Raw genomic sequence first — 16,989 nt, 5'->3', positions numbered from 1 at the left:
ACAGAAAAAGCATTACTAGATATGAAAGTATATGCATATAATCACAGGCCACTCGTCTCCGCATCTCGTTGATTATGTTGATTATATAGTGACAGTACCCCGGGGGTCGACTAATGGTCACAGGTAACAAGTATACCTTATCAGCACATTTTGGTTACGCCCTGGATAGGGGTAACTTATCACCCGCCCCACGCGTCTACCACGCGTGTAACTCTCATTTCTATCCTTTCCTATTTGAGCAATTTCATCTCAAAGATCTTGGGATGACCGTTTTTTCCGTCCCCCTCCCCCAAGGCCAGAGCGCAATGACTTCATCCCCACTCGCTTTCTATTCGTCCACGCAATATATGTGTAAACTTCATCATCTATGAACACCATGCAATTGATATAACTATCACTAAAGCCAATCAAAACCGTCATGTGAATGCATGTGCACTGAAACCCAAGCCACAACCAAAATCGGATCCTAAGATAGATAGGAAATACAGAAATCTACAATGTATGATATAGAAAACAGACCAGGCCAAGAAAACGAGTCCGAGTCGCTTGAGCCGACCCATGCAAGAACCGGCCTGAGCAAGAGTCGGCTCAAGCAAAACGGGACCTAATGGTTGCTCATCCCAGAGGGGCCGAATAGGCTTGCCCGGGATACAGCTCGACTCTGTGCTCCCCGAGTCGCAACCGATTCCTTCTGCTTGGCCAGACTCGATGCCGTCGGGCCCTCGTACACTTTACTAACCGCCCTTGGCCTTATTGGAGGAGGAACCACCTTTTCGGGGACCTTTGAGCTGAATACCCGACGAGTCATGGATGTATTGGGTCGCTGAGGCGCGAGCGACTGAGGTTTGGGTGCTCGAGGGGGAGAGGGAGTCAGCTGTACTCGGGGAACACGAGGGGGTGCGAGAGTAGGGGGTGCTGAGGCGCGTGGGCGACGGATGGGGGTTCGGGGAGATAAGAGGGTTGAAGTTGAAGGTTTAGCTGGAATCGTCGCTTTGGGTGGTGTTGTCGCACGCGGTGGCTTTGCCGGAGCAGTCGAGCTCGATGCCTGAGCGGGTTCTTGCGACTTCCTTGGTGCACGTTTGGGAGGGGTCTTGGGCTAAACAACAATTAGAAAGGATTGTCAAACGAATGAATTAGATGTGTTTACCTTGACAGCTGCGGGTTCAGGCTTTTTGACAATAGGAACCTGAGCTCGAGCTTCGGGCTCCGAGATGGGTGGTGTGAGAATACCATGTTTGGGGTCTTTTTTGTTGGGAACTGGTTCGGGCTTGGACAAATTTGGTGTAAGAGGGGGCTTGGACGCAGGTTTGGACACTGTTGGTGTAGGGAGAGGCTCATCCTCGGGCTCAGGCTCCTCGATGATCGGTTGTGGACTAGTAGCGATCCGGGGTGGCTCGGGAGACGCCAGCTGCGTCACTACGACCAGAATTCAATTTAGTAACCCGTAACCAAGTTGATTAATTAATCCAGTTGACATACCAGCCTGTTGTTCTTTTTCCCAATTCTGTGTAAACACTTGTCGTCGCTTGAGATCCTCCAAAGGGACGGGCTGAATGGATGGAGACGGGGCGGTAGAGTCGACGAGTGTATGGCTCCCGTCGCTGGTTAGGGATGTATCGGCGACAGACCAGGTGCCTGAGAAGCTACGCCGAAGCGTTCCGTCGAGGCGTTCCTTGAAAGGTTCATCTAAATGGGCAACTCAAGTCAGCAACGAGGTGCGGATAAAGGACAAACAGGAATAGATGAACAATAGCGACCACTGACCGTAACCGTTTGGAAACTTCTTTGGAGGCTCGCGCGTTACAGCGGGAGCCCCGGAAGCCCCTTGAAGCTTTGCAAGTCGAGCCTGAATGCCAGCCCCAACCTTGCGAGAAACGATGGTGCTTGGGTTCGGCTCGGATGGGGTAGCTGGCGTCGACATCCTCTACTAGTCTAGCTGAATAAAGGTGTCTGTTGCCTGTTGCTATGTCAGGGGGTGCGACCCAGTCGCGCAAGGTAGAGGGAGAGGTAAGGAACGAGTAGCAGTCGATAAGTGTTTTATTAGAGCGAGGTAAGGGGCTGTGATAGTAGTATGGCTTGGGGTGGTGTGCAAATGAGCGTTCAAGGCGGTGTATTCAGCATGGTGACGGTACTGTATATGATATTGGTTCCACGTGACCTCGTGTCACACCTTGACAGTACGATACATCATTAACAAACGTACAGGTAGAACAATAAACACTATGCTCCAGTCATGTATTGAGGTGCACCTGGAGGTGGGGGTGGAGGGTACATCATCCCAGGTGGAGGCATCTGGCCAAAGGGAGGCGGAGGAGGCATGCCTTGGAAACCTGGTGGTGGGGGGCCAGGAGGCATCATGCCCATTGGAGGCGGGCCGGCCATGAATCCTGGCGGAGGTGGAGGAACCATACCAGGTTGCATAGGCATCCCAAATGTCTGTTGAGGCGCAAAGCCAGGAGGAGGCGGAGGAGCGGCTAGTGCACCTGTGCCCACAGGTCAATGTCTGACGTGATCCTATACAAACCAGTGTGACCTACCAGCAAATTGCCCCTGGTACGGCCCTTGGTACGGCATCATCGGCGGTCTCGCTCCGAATGCCATACCAGCAGGCGCAGGTGGCGGGCGAGCGGTGGCAGGCAAAACATTATTCTTCCTTGCTTGGGCAGCCAACATCCGCTCTGCAGTTGTTCCATGTCGCTCACCCTTGCCGTCTTTTTTGAACGCGTATTGTACTTGAATAGCCTTGTTCATCAGAAACTGGCCATTCATAGCCTCAATTGCTGCGTCGGCGGATTCGAAATCTGTATACGAGACAAAGCCATATCCTTTTGATTCACCACTCGCGGGATCTCGAGCCACCTGGAAAACGTTAATTTCCGAGGCCGTTTCCTAGAAATGAGACATACCTTGGCAGTGGTACTCATCACACCAAACGCACTAAACGTGTCGTACAGCAGCCTCTCGTCCACATTCAGGTCCAGGCCTCCAATAAACAAATTCGCACCAACGTCCAACTGCTTCTTGTCGGACGAGGACTATGGCACACATTCACCAATTAACACCCAGTCGTATCAATAACCCGTGAGCGTGTGCTCACCTTGTTAACACGAATAGGCTTTCCCCACAACTTGATCTGGTTCATAATCTTGCACGCATACTCGGCGTCCTCTTCCGTCAAAAACTCGCAGAACCCGAATCCTTGATGAGCTTGCGAAATCCTGTCCTTGGGAAGATGTACATTTACTACACATATGTCATTGAGCTTTCTTGTCTCCTACAAGGAATGATAGCAAAAAGTTACTCACCGACCGGCCCAGCCTGCAACATCAGCTCCCAAATCAACGCATCCGTACACCTCTCGTCCAAGTTTCCCTAGCGCGCTATAAATGAGTATTCTTAAACTACGTCTAACAGGCTCGGAATTTTGGTGCTCACAAGGTATACAGTAGCCTCAGCATTGCGATCTTCTTGCGGTCGGCCGGACATGGTTTTGTTTTGTCAAGGGTGGACGTGTAAGCGCCCGACGCCTGTAGCACGTTATGTAAGAGTTGATTAGGCGCCAAAGGTGTAATAGACATGTAGCCACTTCACGGATCAGTTACCAACCGAAACCGTGACTTAGATAGTCGAATTGCGAATCCGGATAACTGAACCGCGCTGAGTCATCATCTGTCGGCTCGAATCTTGGTTGTCCGGAATATTCGAGCACATGTTGGTCATTGTGTTAGTAAGCTTATATGCGCGCATATAATAGCAGTGACAACCATGTAAACCTGTATCATCCCATACTTCCCACCAGTCTCATGGGTAATCTACACCATGAGAGTTCTATCTCTGGGAATCCACCTGCTAAGCGTCGTCACACTGAGAAACCTACAAGTACTTGACCCACAATACAAAAATACGTTATTCAAGCTTAACGCAGCCTCAATAGAATGGCTTTTGACTTCTAATTGGCTTTCCAAGTGCGCCGAGTAATTTAACAATACGTCTCACGCATTCTACAACGACACAATTAATTCAACCGTGCAGCCACCACCAGGCATTTCCAATGTGGACAAATTTGACCATACTATGCATGCGTCAATGCCGTAGTAGGCATCAAGAATCAACATTGTAAGCTTGTGAGATACAAGAGTATCTTGCCAAACCAACTACTACCATGGAACCCCTTGAATGGTGGAGCAGGCACCATCAGAGATTCCCAAGGCTCGCAGTCATGGCTCGCGATTATCTGTGCATTCCAGGTACGTTGGCTGACTTTTTCCCTCATTAGCATTCTAATCAACTTACTTAAAGGTTCTTTGGTTGACGTTGAGCGCGTTCCAAGCACTGGGCGGGATGTTATCTCGTTACGCCGTGCTTCATTGTCAGTCGAAACGATTAGTATCTTAATGAAATACCGCGCGGATATCTTGCTTGAGGAACCGACCAATTAATTCCATCAAGTATAGTTCTAGCTATTATCATGTATGCCTAAAACGGTACAATCTGTTATAAATTCACGTGACTTTTCGATTCGCAAATATTCGTGGTTTACAACCGGCGGATTCAGTTCAGTTCGGTTGCTGACATCAGAACTGTCGACTTTCAACCAACCAATCCTTGAAGAGCCCTGGGTACAAACAAGTGCCGGACCGTGGATTTATGACCGTTCGACTAAGTGTTTGCGCAATGATCATATGGAACTGAGCCACCAAACCCTGAAGTTCCCCCGGTCGTCCCACGTCCCTCGGAGCACATTCGCTAGCAGACCAATTGCTATGGCTTACATCAATGCCCGTATAAATGAGGAGATAGATGTGCATCAACGACGGGACCCGACCATTTTTGCTTCCGGGGATTCTCTGCACTTCGACGAGTACACCCTACTACTGTGGATAATCTGTTCCGTCGATCCTTTGTTACCACCACTTAGTCTACAAACCTGCACTGCCTTCCTAGTGGGCTCTACCGGATTTACCAGGCTACTTCCACTTGCATACAGGTCGAGATCATTCACGGAATTGGCTTGCCACCGTATGTTCCTCTTTCCATCCCAATTCTTGCCTCATTCCTGTCTTTCCTTTTAGCATCTCTTCGTGCTTTTGCAGCCTCAGTGACAGATGGCAATGCACGTATAGCTGGGGGGTCCCAGCCGCTTGTAAAGTCTCTTAGCAACCGAAGTTGGTCAAGTAGAAACCTTTACGTTGGTAGTCTTCTAACACGCATTGCACAGGCCTCCTAGCGGCTTTCCAGGAGCCCTATGTCGGCACCATGCACAAGTGTTTTGTCGAAGCCTTGGATTCATACCCGAATCTCCCAAACCAGAAAAAGCTTTACATGAGATCCATATCTGTTGTGCAATCTTCTGGAATGGGAAAGTCGCGTATGATAGACGAGGCAGCCAACCTTGTTTTCACTATTCCGGCGAATATTCGCGAAGCACTCCCCAAGGGAATAACAAGTAGGAGTAGTTCTGTTGCCGCTAGAGATTGCCGCTGAGATATATCACTGACCACAGCTTATCCTCCTCCGGATGTGCGGCTTCGTGCATACTTTGAGTATCACCACAGCAAAAGTGACCAGCTCCTCCAAGCAGAATATGCGATATTACTCAAGCACGTGTTTGCTGCTGCGGCTGCCAGAGTACGAAGTGTGGCCGGAGATCGGAAAGGGAGTGAACTGGCGGCTGCATGGGCAGACTACCTCAAGGATGGACAAGCTGATGAGAGAGTCGGGGGAAACCGCGAAGCGTTCTACGAGGCAGCAGTGACTGCTGCTGAAAAGGTCAGTCAGTTTGGACTTCCGTCTATTTGTTGTCATTCTCAGAAAAACCTCCACAGGATAGGAAGCTAGTTTGCGAAGATGACGGCGAGTTCAAAAGTCCTGGGTTGCTGGATACACTATTTCAGGAGATGAATGCCAGCGCCGAGCAGATGATCCGTACACTGGGACCAAGTTCCTCCGCTGACAAAACCCAATGCGTGTTTTACTTTGACGAAGCACATTCCCTTACCGAACCTCCGAAAATCGCCAGTGAAGCACGCACACGCAGCCCCTATCACAACCTGGGAACAGTCTTGTCGCGGCTCGTTAAGCTGCCGATCTTCTTTGTTTTCTTGTCGACCAACAGTCACCTGCAGAAATTTGCACCCTCGGCTAGAGACCACCCTCCGCTTCGCGCTTCGCAGGGTGAATACCTTATTCCTCCATTTACCGAGCTTCCGTTTGATGTCTTTACCGACCGAGTTCTCAAGAAGATGAAAGGCTCCAACGAGCCCCGTTCGCTTCGTAACGCATGCACGATTGAAGTGATGTCAAGCATGGGTCGCCCGCTGTATGTAACCTCGATCAATCTTTCCAGTAAATGCGGGTCACTCATGCTCTTTCCCTCAGGTGGTTCGTACATCATAAGCTGTTGGAAGAGCAAAAAAGGACACGACAGCGGCGATCGGTGGACGCCGTTGTCTCCATGGCCTACGAGAAACTAACCAGCGGGGGAGCCCCCTCGCGAACCTCCCAGGCCGAACTTGCTGCACTCAGCGTTCGGATTGGAATAGCCTTCGAGTCTATGAACCCTGCTGCTCGCGAAACCGAGTCTCAGCAAGTCGAGCGCCACATGCGTATCGTGTATGCTATCCCTGAGCACCGGGAATACATGCGAACTGGAACATCATCAGAGCCTGTGCTGGCTGAGGCGGCTTCAAAGTACCTTCATGATATCTCCGGGGATGGTGGGATAGCTATTGTAGCCCCCCGAATCCTGGCAGACAACTGTCAAAAGGGGTTTCTTGCGAGAGGGGAGCGAGGAGAGCTTTGCGGCCGGCTTCTGATGACAATTGCACACGATATTGCTTTGACAAGAGCCCCTTATACAATCGACCCACCGCTGGAGGATCCCGAACCAATGTTTCATCGGCCTGTGCCTGTTCTGGCCTTTCTCCGTTCACTGTTTGCGAGCGACCACCACGACACTATCCTGAAGGCAACGCCAGTGTCCGACGAAGAGGAAGGGCAATCCTTAGAGCTCGCGTTTAAGGATGCGTTTGTTTGTTTCTCCCATTTCGCTCTTGCCGAGGACTCGGATATGCTGTCGTCCAAAGCGCTGAGGACAGCCCTGTTCCGTGGGATGGCGATGCAAGCTAAGGACAACCAGCCATCAATCGACGCGGTGATTCCGATACATATGGGATCTATTGATCAAGCTATCACGATGGAGACCACTTCTGCAATCAACCTTCAGTTCAAGAACCGGAAGCATTCTCTCGACTGCCCTGTGGACCGCACAATCACAGTTGCTGATGCGGAGAAACCAGTGATATCGATTGTGTTCGAGTTCGGAGAGACGAACAGCACGCTTCCACGCGTGCAGGTTCGCCACGAACATCATCGCAGAACCCGGAGCAATAGAACTCACCCCGACGACAAACACTACTCGTTTGTTACTCGCGGCTTTGGTCCAGAAACCTACGAGTCGATTCCTGCCGAAGCCACGCACTATTATCGGACTATATTGGCTACGGGTGGTCTGAAGGATGATTTCCCTCGGGCCAAGAGCGCGTGTTCGTGGAGGCTACTGAGGGAATTGAAGCCCACTTTCGAGGGTACAGACTGTTGCGCTAAATGGGACAGCTGGACCTGACCAGTTGTATTGGAATGGGAATTCATACTTGAGCAACGATTTACATGAGTTATAAGTAACGATTGTGTTTAATTGAGAAAATGGAATACAATGTGACGCATTATCTGTTAGATGTGCGGCGCGCCAGCGCCGTCACGTGATTGTGTGGTCCTCAACGGTTGAGGCTCTCTACCCCTATTCCATTCAGGGGGTCTATATATTCTTGTATCAACTACCTTGTTCCTGCACGCTTGTCTCCCACTGTACTGAGACGTCCTGTGCAGGTATGTCTCTATTCATGTACACTACATACATCCGTATATATACGCTTGTCTCCCACTGTACTGAGACGTCCCGTGCAGGTGTTAGACATCTGACAGGTTATGAGCCCTGGCACCCAGCGCAACTAAGAACGTACCCAGAAATATGTCCAAAAGCTCAGCTAAATTTGTTGTTCTTGATGTTTCTGGCTCAAATTGGCATACTTGGCAAACAACTGCCAAATTTGAGCTCAAGTCCCACAAGGTGTGGAAGTTCTTTGACCCAGCTAACCCCTTTTCCTCTCCTCCACCCAAATATTCTGCCAACAACCTTGAGGAGGTCAAAAAGGGGGCCAACCCTTCTAACTGCAAGGTTCTCTTGGCATATACCACCTGGGAGGAGCATCATGTTACAAACCCAGGTCTGTAACACCATAACACCTGCATGTGACTGCCACCTTGTTGCCACCTTGTTGCCCCCATTCTCCTTGCTCTCCTTGCCCTCCGGCCCTCTCTCTCTGGCCTGTTGCTTTCATGCAACTCTCTTGCACCTCCACCTTGTCCCTCAGGTACTCAAGGATTCCATGCAGTTGTTGTGCTCATTTGCACAACATTTGGCCCTGATTTGGCCAAACTCTGACTTGGACCATTGGTTCTTACAATTGGTTGCACAGAGCCTCTTGGCTCCCCACTCCTTATCTTTGCATACCTCTTTCATTTTGTCTTGTATTTCACTTCTCTCTTTCTCTCCTGTTTTGCCCTCCAGGCTCACAGCCACTTTCTACCAGCACCTGCGGCCTCCTTGCATGTATTCACTTATGTATATAAACAAGCATGGGAAGTCCCATGCCTCCCATTGCTTGCAACACCAGTTATTTACTTGCATATACCATTTCATATTATCTCTTGCCTGTTTTGAGTCTTGACACTGCTGTCTTGACTTTCCTTGCTGTCTTAGCACTTGCCCACGTCAATCTCCCTCTTGGCGCTTACCGCTTAGTTGGTACTTTCCTGCCTGCAAGTCTAACACATCAGGGGCAAGGACCTTGCTCTTTTTCCTCTTTAAAGAGGAAAAAGAGCCATGAACCACCTGTCTCTTTAGTGAGGCCAAAGAGGATTGAGACCAGGGTGCTCAATTTGAGAGAACATGAGAGCCAAAGAGACAAGAATATAAGAGCTAATAAGCAATGTATTGAGTTACATGATTCTTGCATTTAGACCCTAATCAGGTGTATCTTTCACCTTTTCTAGGCATAAGAAGCACATGCATACATATAGAAGCATTAATTGTATCAATTGCTTGAAATGTGACATTTAAGAATTACATGATGATTCTTGCTTGTGCTAATTGAGGGACAATAGATGCTGCAAAGGAGTGTAAACATAGCCTAGAGCAGATGCTCTAGGTCTGCTAGTGTTGTAGACACAATCAATACCAGGGAATTTATTCCCAATTTCTCAAATTTAAACAAAGCAGAACAGACTACATTTTCAATCACATGACTTTGGCGCTTATATCATACACTAAGCGCCAAGCCACGTCCCCATCCATGCTTAATCAGCATACGTAGCCACCTCCACCTATGACATCATCATGACACGTCAGTGACATGTATGCATGAGTAAGGCCAACTGCGGATTGGGGTTCTTATTGGATTAGGTATTGCATATAATGTATTTGTAATTAGTTCATCTGTAGAATATATAAGGAGGCTAACCAACCATGGTAATACCCAGGTTGATTACCTCTTGTTGCACTCCACACACTGTACAAGGCCTTATAGCCAGTAACTACTTAGATACATGCCCTAAGCATGGTCCTCACTGTACTTAGGTAGCTTGTTGACGCCTTATAGCGTCTAGTCACTGTGGTTAGTTAGTTTGTTGTTGTAGGTAGCTCCCTCACCACCTTACGCGGTTCATACTTAGTCCTATACGGCCACAAGCGCCTGCTGCCTTGACGCCCCTTAAGGACGTCTAGGACACTAGGTAATCAACCTTATGTTGGTTGCAAACCATTCTGTACCACCCACCACTAAGCCCCAACCACCAAGAAGAATACCTGTACTAGCACAACCAAAATCACATGATTGGGGCTACCTTGCGGGAAAGAATAATCAAAATTCCCCCACCCCCACGTAGTAGGAAATTGCTATAAGGCAGGATATTCCTATCACCCGCATACCATAGGTTGCTGCACCCTCTACCTGCAACCTTAGACAGTTGATCCACCTGCTTGCAGAACACCTACTCCACATCACGCCTGCTCACGGCTGTTGATTGGTTGAAAGGACTGTCCAACACTAGGTTGGTTGAGACAAAGGTTTAGCGTTTGAGTAGTAAAGCACTCATAAGTCCTGATATAGGCACTCCTGGCTACATAGCCCCCATTCCCCCTCACTTGCCCACCATTACCTTGCGCACTCCCACTTGCTCCTTGTCCAGGGCATCCTCCCACGCTGGCCAATCCTACCCGCCAACACATCACATGGCAACCTGTTCCCAGCCACCCTCTTGAACCCGCTCCCCAATTGATCAGGGAGAGCTGGGACCCCACCTTCCGGCAGCCCCCTATGTCAAACTTGGGGAAGTCTCCCTCAAGCAAATTACAAGCCTCCTCCTTGGCCTCCTTGGCCAAGTCAAGAACCTTGAGCGGAAGGTGGAAGAAGTCCAAGAAGCAGGAGTCAAGGCCTGCACCAACCTTGAGAACATCTCTCAAGCCGTCAATACTGTCAAGGATGGGCTTAAAAGCCTCCAACTCCACGGGCCCCAGACCCCAGAAGACACCAAACCCCCGGCCATGGAAGCAACGCCACGCCCCCTACCAAAAGTCAACCCTATTGGATTGACTAGTTGGGTCTCATTCTGGCCCAAACCATCCAAGGGGCTCCCTGCCTTTGCCCAGCCCATTCCTGTCCAAGCAGTGCCCCTGCAAGTCCCATCTCCCCCTCCATCTCTGCGTCTCCAATCCCCAATTGGGACAGCTGCCCCTCCACCTCCGGCTCCAGTTGCCGCCTATCCTGCTCCGGTCAAGGTTGACCACCCCAATGCCTACACAGGCAAAATAGGGAGCAAAGCCAAACAGTGGCTCACAAGGATGTTGGCCTGGACGCGGCTGAACTCCTGCATGTTCCCCACCAATCAGGAGGTATTATCCTTCCTCCTGATGAACATGAAGGTGTTATGGATATGACATTTCTTCTTTAATCTGTACTTATTTTATTAATTACACTAGTAATCTCACAGTAAATAAATGAGATAAAGATGCGAACTAAGGTTTTCAAGGTCCCTCTATCCAATAGTGACCTTCACAAAACCTACAAACCTCAGGAATACCCTTAATATGCAATGCCTTTTGCATATGTGCTGTTTTCTCACTCATTTAAATATATAAATTCAGCTGAGTAGATAAACAGTAACAAGTAATATTTCTCTTGTTTGTAGTATTTATTATTCAAGATTCTATCTTGTGGCTACACACAGAAATATTCAGGGTCCCCCCTGTCGCATAGGCAAGTGCTCCGGCGCTTAAATCAGCCCTTAAGCGCCAACGCACTAAATGCGCCTTTTCTCCATCACCCGGGCATCCCACACTGCCGAATCGCTTGCGCTTAGGTGCGCATGTTTGTGCGCTCCAGAATGCTGGGTCAAACTCCCAAAACGGACAACATTTGGCAGAGTTATGCCCCATTTACTGTAAGTACCCAAGGCAGAGGTATCCTACCTTTGGGACTGTTTACTCCAAGGATGAAACACTTAGCCTTGGGACATCTAAGGACCCACACAGGTAAATAATGCCTTGGGGCAAACATTGCCTTGGGGCAAATATTAGGATCTGTTGTTTGTTTACTATGTACCAAAGTATTGGCTCCCTCAAGTGTTTCAGTTGCCACATATACCTCCTGTACCCCCTCTTGGTGTCAATCATGTATACTTGTTTGTGCGCCTTCTCAGGGTATAAAAGGACCCTGTGAAGACGCTTCTAATGCATCCATTTATCCACTCTTATATATTGACATATACACACAAGCCTTTAACAGCTTATCTGCGCATTTACTTTAGTGATTGACTCACTGTAAATAGCATAGGAGGTTATTTGGCGCACTAAGACCATAGGCCAGTCCCAACAGACACAGGGTAACCTATTAGTGTACTTACTGCAACCCTGTGCCCCTTGACTGTCACAGTTGTTGAGTTCAACATTGAGTATAGTGCAACAATACTGTGAGGATTGTTGTGATTGAGTGATAGTGTTTCAATCCACCATACCCCTCATATTGTAGATAGCTTTATCTACAATATCTCTTAAATCCTAGATATATTTTAGGTAAACCCCATAAGTCTTAAGTCTTACTTAAGCATATATAAGTCCTATTCTTATTAGGCAAATCCTATAAATCCTGTACATTAGTCAGGTAACCCTCTTACTTAAGGTACTATCCTAGAGACCTTAAGTATACATACCCTTAGTCACTTAGGCTTAAGTAACATTAGTCTAAGGTACTATACATAACCAACCACCTGCACTTCATAGTTGCTAGACTATTTGTTAGGAGTTGTTATTCCTGATAACCTAGCCTATATTGTGCATATACTCTGTGCATATATTCTGATTCTTAATACTAGTTCTTAGTTATTCTCATATACATTTTGTATATAGTAATTCTTTCTTACTCCTGTACTTACACAACTCTTAACAGAAGGACTCCGCTGGGGCCTGGGCCCACCCACACCTTGACCAGCTTGGGTCACACCAGGCCATCATTCAAACAGTCAAAGGTTTCAAACTGGAGTTCCTGGCAGCATTTGGCAACCCTGATGCCACAAGGGCCGCTGAGTGGAAAATTACTACGCTTACCCAGTCCGGCACATGCGCGGACTACATCACAAAGTTCAGAACCTTGGCCATGGAACTGGACTGGAACAATGCGGCCCTTAGAGGCCAGTTTGCCCGTGGCCTCCATTGGGAGGTCAGTCACCAAATTGCAACACGCAAACACCATCCCTGCACCCTCCTCAAGCTGCAGAACGCAGCACTTGTTATCAACAACGCTCTCCGTGAGGAGCAAGCTAGCCACCCACCAAGGGATAGTAAGCCTAGCAAGCAATCCAACCCCTCAAGGGGGACAAGTACTGGTCAGCCCACAACTGGTTTGAAGAAACTCTCCAATGACCCCAATTTTGTGTTGGAAGAAGAGAGGAACCACCGTTGCGCCGCTGGCACCTGTATTAAATGCGGCAAAATGGGTCACAAGTTTGCGGAATGCCGTACAGGCTGGAAGGCCACCCCTATTGAGGATAAGGGGAAGGCAAAAGAAACTGCCAAAATTGGCAATGACTCTGAGTACCAATTGGGAAAAGAGTAAGGGTACCTGCTGCTGTGCGCAAGGACCCTAAGGACTCTGGGCTTGTTGAAATCTGTAACATATCAAATAGTAACAATAGAATATCCCCACTCTTCACAATTTCAATTAAGCCAGAGAAACAAGTGGAACAACTAGAAGTCCTGATAGATTCAGGCGCCACCTCATCTTTCCTACACCCCTGTACCGCCAAGGCACTACGCCTACCTCTCATTGACCTCCCCACACCACGCACCGTTACCATGCTCAATGGGTCAAGCCCCCAGGCCAGCAAAATCTGGAAGAAGGCAGTCCTAACCTTCTCCTTTGATGGCAAACAAATGACGGAGACCTTTCTAATTTGCAACACAGGGTCTCATGCTGCTATCTTAGGATTGAAATGGTTGGACGCTCACAATCCAGAGATTGATTGGAACTCCCACACCCTATCCTTCCCTCACACCCCACCAGAACAAGTGGCCATTGCCAAAGAAGAGGAAGCTGACCAAAACCCCCTTGAAGGAGTACCCTCCAAATATCACCAATATGCCAAGGTGTTTGGAGAAGAAGAATTCAATAAGCTTCCTCCCCATAGGCATTACAACATTGGAATTGAGCTTACCAAGGAAGGCCCTCTCAACTCCCCCTTGTACAGTATGACAGATGCTGAGTCTGCCACACTCAAAGACTGGCTCTGGGACAAATTGAAAGCTGGAAAGATCCGCCCCAGCAAATCCTCAATCAGCTCCCCTGTCATGTTTGTTCCAAAGAAGGATGGTTCCCGCTGCCTGGTAGTTGATTACCGTTGCTTGAATAACCGGACAAAGAAGAATGTTTATCTGCTGCCCCGCCCAGATGATCTCATGGCCCAGCTCCGTGGTGCCAAAATTTTCACTAAGCTAGACCTAAGATGGGGTTACAACAACATCTGGGTAAAGGAAGGTGACAAATGGAAGACAGCTTTCCGCACCAAATACAGTCTATACAAGTCCCTGGTTATGACCTTTGGCCTGACTAATGCACCTGCAGCTTTCCAACACTTCATGAACAAGTTGTTCAAGGATTTATTGGATGTATGCGTCATCATCTACCTTGATGACATCCTAATCTACTCAAAGGATGACGCAACCCACACTCAACACGTTCATGAGGTCTTACACTGGTTAATGGAAAACCAATTATTCTGCAAAGTGTCAAAATGCATGTTCCACGTTACATCTGTAGAATACCTGGGAATTATTGTGTTGGATAAAGGTTTCAGCCTGGACAAGCTCAAGATCCAGGCGGTTCAGGAATGGCCCACGCCCACCAAGGTCAAGGAAGTGCAATCCTTCCTTGGCTTTGCAAATTTCCTCCAACACTTTGTTGCCAACTTCAGTCACATTGCTAGACCCTTACATACCTGGTCAAGAAGGACACACCCTGGAAATGGGACGCAAAGGAGCAGGAAGCATTCCAAGGATTAAAGAACGCCATCACCAATTCCCCAGTTCTTTGCCATGTGGACCCTTCAAAACCTTACTTCCTTGAGACAGACGCCTCTGGAGCAGCCCTGGGATCCATACTCAGCCAACAACAGGAAGACAGGCGCTTACACCCACTAGGCTTCTTATTGGAATCATTCAAGGGAGCTGAGCAGAACTACAACACACATGACAAAGAGCTGCTTGCCATCATATGTTCTTTTGAGTACTGGCGCATCTTCCTGGAAGGAACAGAGCACCCTATTATGGTATTCACTGACCATTGCAACCTGGAATACTGGAAGGAATCCCAAACATTCAACCGCTGCCATGCCAGATGGCACCTACTGTTGACCGGATATAACTTCCAAATTGTCTACTGCCTGGGGAAACAGTCTGGAAAACCTGACGCCCTATCACAACACTCTGACCACGCCAACATTCCACCTACCAACCAGACCATGCTCCCTAACTCTGTATTTGCCAATGTAGCCTTGGTAACCCCCAAGAAGGAACTCCAACGCCAACTTGAGGCTGCCCTAGATCAGGACAAATCACTGGAGGAAATATTACAATTCCTCCAGAACAAGTCTAAGGCACCTCCATCCATTAAACGCACCTTCAAGGATTACCAAATGGAGGCTGGACTCCTCTTCTACCAAGGACAAATTGTAGTCCCTGATGTTGGAACACTGAGGACGGACTTACTCCACATCTTCCACAACAGCCCCTTGGCAGGACATCCAGGAAGACAACAAACCCTGGAGTTAGTATCAAGGGATTATTACTGGCCTGGGATCCATGCCAACACATACTGGCACATGGACTCCTGTGAAACTTGTCAACGGATAAGGAAGCCCAAATACGCGTCAATACCGCCCCAACCCCTTGAGCTCCCTAGCAGACCATGGCAACATGTATCCTATGACATGATAGTGGATCTGCCCAGGGATGGAAATTGCAACTCAATCTTGGTCATTATTGATAGTTTCACCAAGTACAGTATTTTTGTCAAATGCTCCAAGAAGCTCAAGGCACCCAAACTAGTGGAATTGTTCCTGGAACACGTGTGGAAACAACATGGGATGCCTGAAAAAACAGTCTTGGATAGGGGAAGGGTTTTCAATAACAGGTTCCTGAAGGCATTATACAAACGCCTAGGAATAGACCCCCACTTCTCTTCAGCGTATCACCCTCAGAGCAACAGCCAGACAGAACAGGTAAACCCCTCAATAGAACATTTCCTTAGAGCATACTCAGGGGTTAACCAGAGGGATTGGACCAAATGGCTTCCCATGGCAGAATTTGTGTACAACAATGCGGTACATAGCAGTACAGGGAAGACACCGTTCAAAGCCCTATATGGCTGGGAACCCACTTTGACACTGTCCAATATCCCAACAGACGTACCGGAAGCCAATGACCTTGCTGTAACAATGGAAGAACAATGGAGGGAAGTCAAGGCCGCTCTTTGGCAATCCAAAACACAAATGGTTGCTGGGGAATCAGGAAACCCCTTAGAGTTCAAAATTGGAGAGGAAGCATGGCTTGACGCCAAAAATGTCAACCTCAAGACTCTAAGTCCTAAGCTAACAGAACAACGCTTAGGACCATTCAAAGTCATCAAGAAGATCTCTGACCATGCTTACCAGCTCAAACTCCCCCCAACAATGTGTATTCACAATGTGTTCTATGTGGGATTACTGTCAAAGGTTAAAAGGGATAACAAACGTGCCTTCAAAAACCGCCCACCACCAGTCACTGTGGATGGGGAGGAAGAATACAAAGTTGAGGGAAAACAGATGCCAAGGAATGCAACGGAAAATAGTTCTTCCAAGTCAAATGGAAGGGCTATGGTTCCAAGGAAAACACATGGGAACCTTGGGAAAACTTGAAAAATGCGGAAAATTTTTTGAAAAAATACAAGGAAGACATGAAGAAGAAGGCCCTTGGCGCTGCCAAGGCCCTTAGAGGGGGGGCAGTGTTGTAGACACAATCAATACCACGGAACTTATTCCCAATTCCTTGAATTTAAACAAAGCAGAACGGACTACATTTTCAATCACATGACTTTGGCGCTTATATCATACACTAAGCACCAAGCCACGTCCCCATCCACGCTCAATCAGCATACGTAGCCACCTCCACCTATGACATCATCATGACATGTCAGTGACACGTATGCATGAGTAAGGCCAACTGCGGATTGGGGTTCTTATTGGATTAAGTATTGCATATAATGTATTTGTAATTAGTTCATCTGTAGAATATATAAGGAGGCTAACCAACCATGGTAATACCCAGGTCAATTACCTCTTGTT

The 16,989-nt window shown here is 48.2% G+C and overlaps 3 protein-coding genes across 3 annotated transcripts; 1 reads left to right on the top strand and 2 right to left on the bottom strand.

Moving 5' to 3' along the window:
- Nucleotides 1-604: 604 nt before the first annotated feature.
- RhiXN_01383 (uncharacterized protein) lies at nucleotides 605-1,921 on the bottom strand (the record flags this gene model as incomplete). Its single annotated transcript, XM_043321202.1, has 4 exons — nucleotides 605-1,096; nucleotides 1,148-1,416; nucleotides 1,480-1,686; nucleotides 1,765-1,921. The coding sequence occupies 4 exons, from the start codon at nucleotides 1,919-1,921 to the stop codon at nucleotides 605-607; spliced, it is 1,125 nt and encodes a 374-aa protein (XP_043187025.1).
- Nucleotides 1,922-2,220: 299 nt separating this feature from the next.
- On the bottom strand, nucleotides 2,221-3,486 carry RhiXN_01382 (RNA recognition motif protein; the record flags this gene model as incomplete). The annotated part of the gene is made up of 6 exons (XM_043321201.1): nucleotides 2,221-2,483; nucleotides 2,538-2,859; nucleotides 2,907-3,035; nucleotides 3,098-3,243; nucleotides 3,306-3,372; nucleotides 3,436-3,486. The coding sequence occupies 6 exons, from the start codon at nucleotides 3,484-3,486 to the stop codon at nucleotides 2,221-2,223; spliced, it is 978 nt and encodes a 325-aa protein (XP_043187024.1).
- A 1,277-nt stretch (nucleotides 3,487-4,763) lies between these two features.
- Nucleotides 4,764-16,658, top strand: RhiXN_01381 (Retrotransposable element Tf2 protein; the record flags this gene model as incomplete). The annotated part of the gene is made up of 11 exons (XM_043321200.1): nucleotides 4,764-5,019; nucleotides 5,073-5,165; nucleotides 5,219-5,446; nucleotides 5,504-5,769; nucleotides 5,826-6,319; nucleotides 6,379-7,544; nucleotides 10,431-11,011; nucleotides 12,564-13,225; nucleotides 13,300-14,527; nucleotides 14,596-16,455; nucleotides 16,497-16,658. 11 exons carry the CDS (start codon nucleotides 4,764-4,766, stop codon nucleotides 16,656-16,658), a joined length of 6,996 nt encoding a protein of 2,331 aa, XP_043187023.1.
- Between the last annotated feature and the right edge of the window lie 331 nt (nucleotides 16,659-16,989).

This window comes from Rhizoctonia solani, chromosome 16 (assembly GCF_016906535.1).
Source record: "Rhizoctonia solani chromosome 16, complete sequence".
In the NCBI taxonomy this organism is placed as follows: Eukaryota; Fungi; Basidiomycota; class Agaricomycetes; order Cantharellales; family Ceratobasidiaceae; genus Rhizoctonia; species Rhizoctonia solani.
This window is presented reverse-complemented; position numbering and strand designations above follow the sequence as displayed.